Raw genomic sequence first — 5,120 nt, forward strand, 5'->3', positions numbered from 1 at the left:
ATTTAATTGTTGTATGCTGAAATTAACATTTTAAAAAGTCATTTCTGCAAATACTACCTTTTAGAAAGCCCTGTAAGTTTTATTCCTGTTGATCTGCCTGGCCACTGCTCTTGGTCAAATTTAGTAGTGCCAAGTTTTGTTTTTTCTTCTTAAGAGGATGAAAAATACACTTCCTCCTCAGAAATCTTACTGAAATTTTATCAATTAATTAGTAGTAAGTTCAAATAAATTGAAGTTACAGCTGCTTTTGATCTGGTTTATGTGCATTCAGAAAAATAGTATAAGCTTTTATCCTATTCTGTGAACTATTTTTTCTTTTATTGACTTTTACTGTTGTGAATCAGGATTTTTATAACTGATTTTACACAGCAGCTTCCTTGTACTACTCTTTTATATGGCATGGCAATGATTCATATCTGCATTTTGACTATTAACCTCCTTGGCAAAATAGCACAAATGCACTGCTTTGAATATCACATATAAGTAATTTAAAGCAGTACATAAAGAAGGAACTTACAAAACACATGCAAAGATGAGTTTCTGTTTATTTGTGTATTTTAAACTTGTCTTCCTATGATTGGTTGGGAAATAATGCAGTTTCATTCCATGATGAAGGGAAAGAGTCTCGTTGGCACTGGTGTTTTTCCTGCATAATTTGCATTGTTTAATTTTGGTGGGAGGTGTGTTTGTCTTGTTCTTCTAGACAGCCATTTTACACCTTTTCTCCCCCAACTACTGTCATCATATCAGAATATGTGTAGTGCCAGATCCTAAAATAAAAATGCCAAGATCTCACCCTGTGTGTTAGAAGCAGTTTATAGCAGATGCTGCTGTTGCTCTGAGGTTCCTTTTTAAAAAAATATTTTAAAGGACTCAGTACTTCGGGAAACAAAGCTAAGGTTATTTTGCCTTTGAGCTGAAATGGAATTCGCTATAAAGGATGAGCAGGAAGATTTTTTTTTCTTTTGCATAGAATCCAACATTTTATGTTTTAACATGATGATATAGACATCTAAGCATATTTATGGAACGTGTATACCACATGAAGTGTGAACTAATTTAATGAATACTAAATATATTTGCTGGAGTCTGAAATTGGCATCTTTAAACCATTAAAAAAATGTAGAATGTTTTAGTTCCTGATTTTATTTTTGCTTTACTTACTAGCAGCCTGAAAAGGTGATGGCAAAGCAGATGGAGTTCCTTTGCACCCCAGCTGGCTATGAGAGACTGCAGCATGCTGAGAGAAGGCTCTCGGCAGGACTCTACAGGCAGACCTCAGAAGAGCACAGCCCTAACGGCGTGGCTTCTGACAACTCCGATGGGCAAGGTGGATCTTAGATGACCTACGCTTTGAGAGCCAGTGACTATGTGCACTGTACAGAGAAACAAAAGTTGGCTTATTTTTAAATCCTGATATTTTATAGAGATTACGTTATATTTTCCCTATAAAAATTCATTTTTAAATTGTCTCTTTTTCAAGAAAGGAAAGGATTCATCCTGCAAATTTAACTTGCAGTTTTGGGGGCGGGGGAGTTTGTTTATGTATTTGTTTTTACCTTATTATCCCTCAACTAGCTGACACATGCAGTTCACTCCTCTTTTGTACAGGGTGAGTGGGAATGGGACATGTAAACAGTATAGATCCTTTTCCCCAAAGAAACTGATGCCGTGGGAGACGTTTATCATTTTTTAAAAGATCACAGCTTCATATTTTCTTAGACTTCAAAAACAAATTTGTGAAGTTTATAACATTTGGTTCCTAAGAGAATATGGTGACTGCTTCTGTACTGTGACAAGAGTACAGAGATCTGTAGAGCTAGTATAAGAATGGAGAGACTTGAAGAAATTTTGTGTTCTTTCAGCATTAGGTTGGCTTACAGTCCCTATGAAACTATTTGGTGTGGTACGTTGGAAGTTGTTCTCCTAAACTCTTAATTTTAGAAAGCTGTGATTCATGAATATTTTTATCATTTAAGAAATTATTTTCATTTTTTTGTATTCACACATGAAGCAAATCTCAGGTCGTCGTCATCGACTCGTAGTATCTTCTTGTGTGCCAAGCACGCTTCTAGGCACTGCAGATGCATCAGTGACGTTAAGGCCCTGCTGCCTTGGAGCTGACACTCTAGTGGAGGGAGATGGACAGTATTTAGTACAGAAATATGTCTTCTAGTTTCAGATAGTGGTGTGTGTTTGAAGAAAAACAATAATTTTGTAGGACCTTCTTGGTTTAATTATTATTATATTTTTCTAGAGCGTGGCTTCCATTGTCAAAAAATAAATAGATTTCTAAGTGAGAATACTCTTCTTAACAAGCATTCTCTACCTGTAGAGTAAAATGTGTCAGCAGATCAGAGTGCTGGAGAAGAGCATTCTTCCTTTTAAAAAATATTATAGAAACTGTACAGTTGAGGTCTTGTTTAACCTCTCTAATCATCCTTGACAGTTAAGACTTAAAAATTAAGCAAAAGCAAAATTAACGAAAGACTGGATGACTCCAATTTGTGAAACCAGGCTAATGTCATGTGGGTGGCAGTCTGCTAAGTGTGTGGATTTAGGTCTATGACAGAGAAGGCGATTTGGCATCTAAAACGTTTTTACCCAATCTGTGCTAATTCTGTCTCCACGGATTTGCCATAGGTTTTGTCGTTTAGTAATAGGCAATTGCTTGAAGCCATCTCTCTCTCTCTAGTACTTGTTATTATGTATTAATGACATGTCTTGGTAAACTGTGCACTGGTAAGAAAGTGCCTTACAGAGGGGATGTATTCTGTGCCAGGGTTGGAGTGCTTACTGGAAATCTCAGTCTTTTGTTTAGTTCATGTTTCACTCTTAAAAACGTCCTGGCAGAATTGTAAACCTTGGAACTAGCATGAATTGCCATTTCCTTCCTAAATTATTATTTAAAATATTTCTCTAGCTATTATTTAAATTCTTCAGTGCCTGTTGGCTTTCCTTAGTCCTTTCCTAAGGAGTGTTCAGGCATTTTGTGAAAACTTATTTTTAAGAAAAACCATAGTGTGTGTTTTATATTACTCATATTGCTTTTTTTTCCCTTCTCATTAGGAGAAAGACCTTTGAATCTCCGAATGCCTAATTTACAGAACAGACAACCCCATCATTTTGTGGTGGATGGAGAGCTGAGTAGACTTTACTCCAGTGAGGCGAAGTCCCAGTCAGGTAAGAATATGGGATGTGATTAGAGAGAGTGACACTTGAATAAAACATCTTTAAATCCTATTTTCCTACCTTCCACTATCTCCACTCCTCCTTCCCCCAACTCCCAGCCAAAAAAAAGGGTCATTATTAACAATGTTACCAGTCAGTTTTTCTCTGCTTGAAAATAATAGATTGCCATAATAATGGCCAGTCTTTTTTAGAACATGGTATTCCAAAGAATTGACAGGGAAAAATTCGTGAAGATTGATACTGTTTTGATTAGCTATTACACAAATGGTGCCTTTCATACAAAATTTTAAACCAAATAACACATGGCTGATTTGAGTCATGTAATTGCCTTTTTCCAGCATTCATGCTGTGAAAGTGATGGATTACATGTTTGCTCTCACACTAAGAAAACCTTGTATACCAAAATCTAAGCTTTCCTTCCAGATGCATTTTGGGGATGATATTTATATTTCAGAAGTAAATTGAACTCCATAAAAGGATAAGCTGTTCCTTATTATAGTTAGATGTTTATTTTTCCCCAAGAAAAGGTGAGTTAGACAAAGTATTGGAGGGGCCCCTGGGTGGCTCAGTCGGTTGAGCCGCTGCCTTTGGCTCAAGTCATGATCCCAGGACCCTGGGATCGATCGAGTCAGGCTCCCTCCTCAGCAGGGAGTTTACTTCTCCCTCTCCCTTTCCCTATCCCCCTCCTCCCTGCTCATGTGTGCACGCGCACATACATGCACTCGCTCTCTCTCTCTCCCGTTTTCTCTCTCTCTCAAATAAAATCTTAAGGGGAAAAAAAAGACAAAGTATTAGAGACCAGCACCGTTTGAAAGTATCTAGTATCATTCCATCTTTGAGTTAAAGTAACTTTTGGGAGTCACTTGAACTCTATTGCTTCATCTGTAAAACAGACATAATTTCTACTGTATAGAGTAGTTAGGATTAAACAGGGTAGCACCTACGAATTGCCTGGCTGATAGGAACTCAGTAAATGGTAGATACTATTTTTATACTCTTGCTAAATTTAAAATCCACTTTTGCATAGAGAGAGTAAATTCATAAATTGAACTGCCTAATTTCAGATAAGCTATTAGTTTTGGTTACACTTCTAGAATCCTTTTCAAAGTGTGCCTGTATATGTGGCTTTGTATCTTCCAGTATTTGTATTTTACATAAATACCAAATTTTATTGTCATTCTGTAGGGTTTTTGTGAGGTTGAAATAACTGTACACACCTAACTCCCAAGGAATGATCCCTGATGAAAGTAGTCTTCGTTCTTTATCCCTGTTTCTCCCACCCTAATGTTTCGTGGCTAGAACTTTTAATAAGAAAGAGTTCCATGTTTAAACATGGAAGATGTTTTCTGTCTCATTTTTTCACTGATAGTAATTAAATGTTTTAGCTAGTAACTTTGTTGTATACGCATGACCAGTTTTATTTTACATATTTTTTTTTATCATGTTGAACCAAGCATTAAAGAAAAATACGGTTTCTATGCTAAGTGCTTTTTTGTGCCTTTCATGATTTAACTCTCATGCCACCCTATATAGATATTACTACCTCCGTTTTATAGAAGAAAGACACTAGGGCCTAGAAAGACACTAAGAAAGAAGAAAGACAATAGACACTAAATTCTTATCCTCCAGGCAATCCATGGGTGCTATCTTGTTTAATCCTCATAACTACACAGTACAAAATATGTCTGTTTTACAGATGAAGCAGTGGAGTTGCCTGGAGCGAGTAATTGGCAGATGCAGAATTTAAATCCATAATCCAGGCTCTTAACTGCAATTCTGTAAACATATTTTGTATGGAATTGCAGAATTATGAATAGTTGATACTGTTTGCTATGGAGTTTAGGGGTTTGTTTCATAAATTGGAATTTGTTTTTTGTGGTCCGTTGGTTTAAAGTATCAACGCACTGTGTGTTTCCATTTTTATGCAG

The 5,120-nt window shown here is 36.4% G+C and overlaps 1 protein-coding gene across 3 annotated transcripts in view; it reads left to right on the forward strand.

Moving 5' to 3' along the window:
* Positions 1-5,120, forward strand: part of NAB1 (NGFI-A binding protein 1) — a 44,474-nt gene that overhangs the window by 36,843 nt on the left and 2,511 nt on the right. For 2 of the 3 annotated variants that reach the window (XM_045806354.2, XM_087862116.1), the window contains exons 6-7: positions 1,168-1,330; positions 3,070-3,183. In XM_045806354.2, coding sequence (XP_045662310.2) covers positions 1,168-1,330; positions 3,070-3,183 — 277 coding nt within the window. The remainder of the gene's footprint in view (positions 1-1,167; positions 1,331-3,069; positions 3,184-5,120) is intronic. The other variant, XM_045806356.2, reaches the window with a different exon arrangement.

Source organism: Ursus americanus, chromosome 1 (genome assembly GCF_024610735.1).
Source record: "Ursus americanus isolate L20-20 chromosome 1, mUrsAme1.1.p, whole genome shotgun sequence".
NCBI lineage: Eukaryota > Metazoa > Chordata > Mammalia > Carnivora > Ursidae > Ursus > Ursus americanus.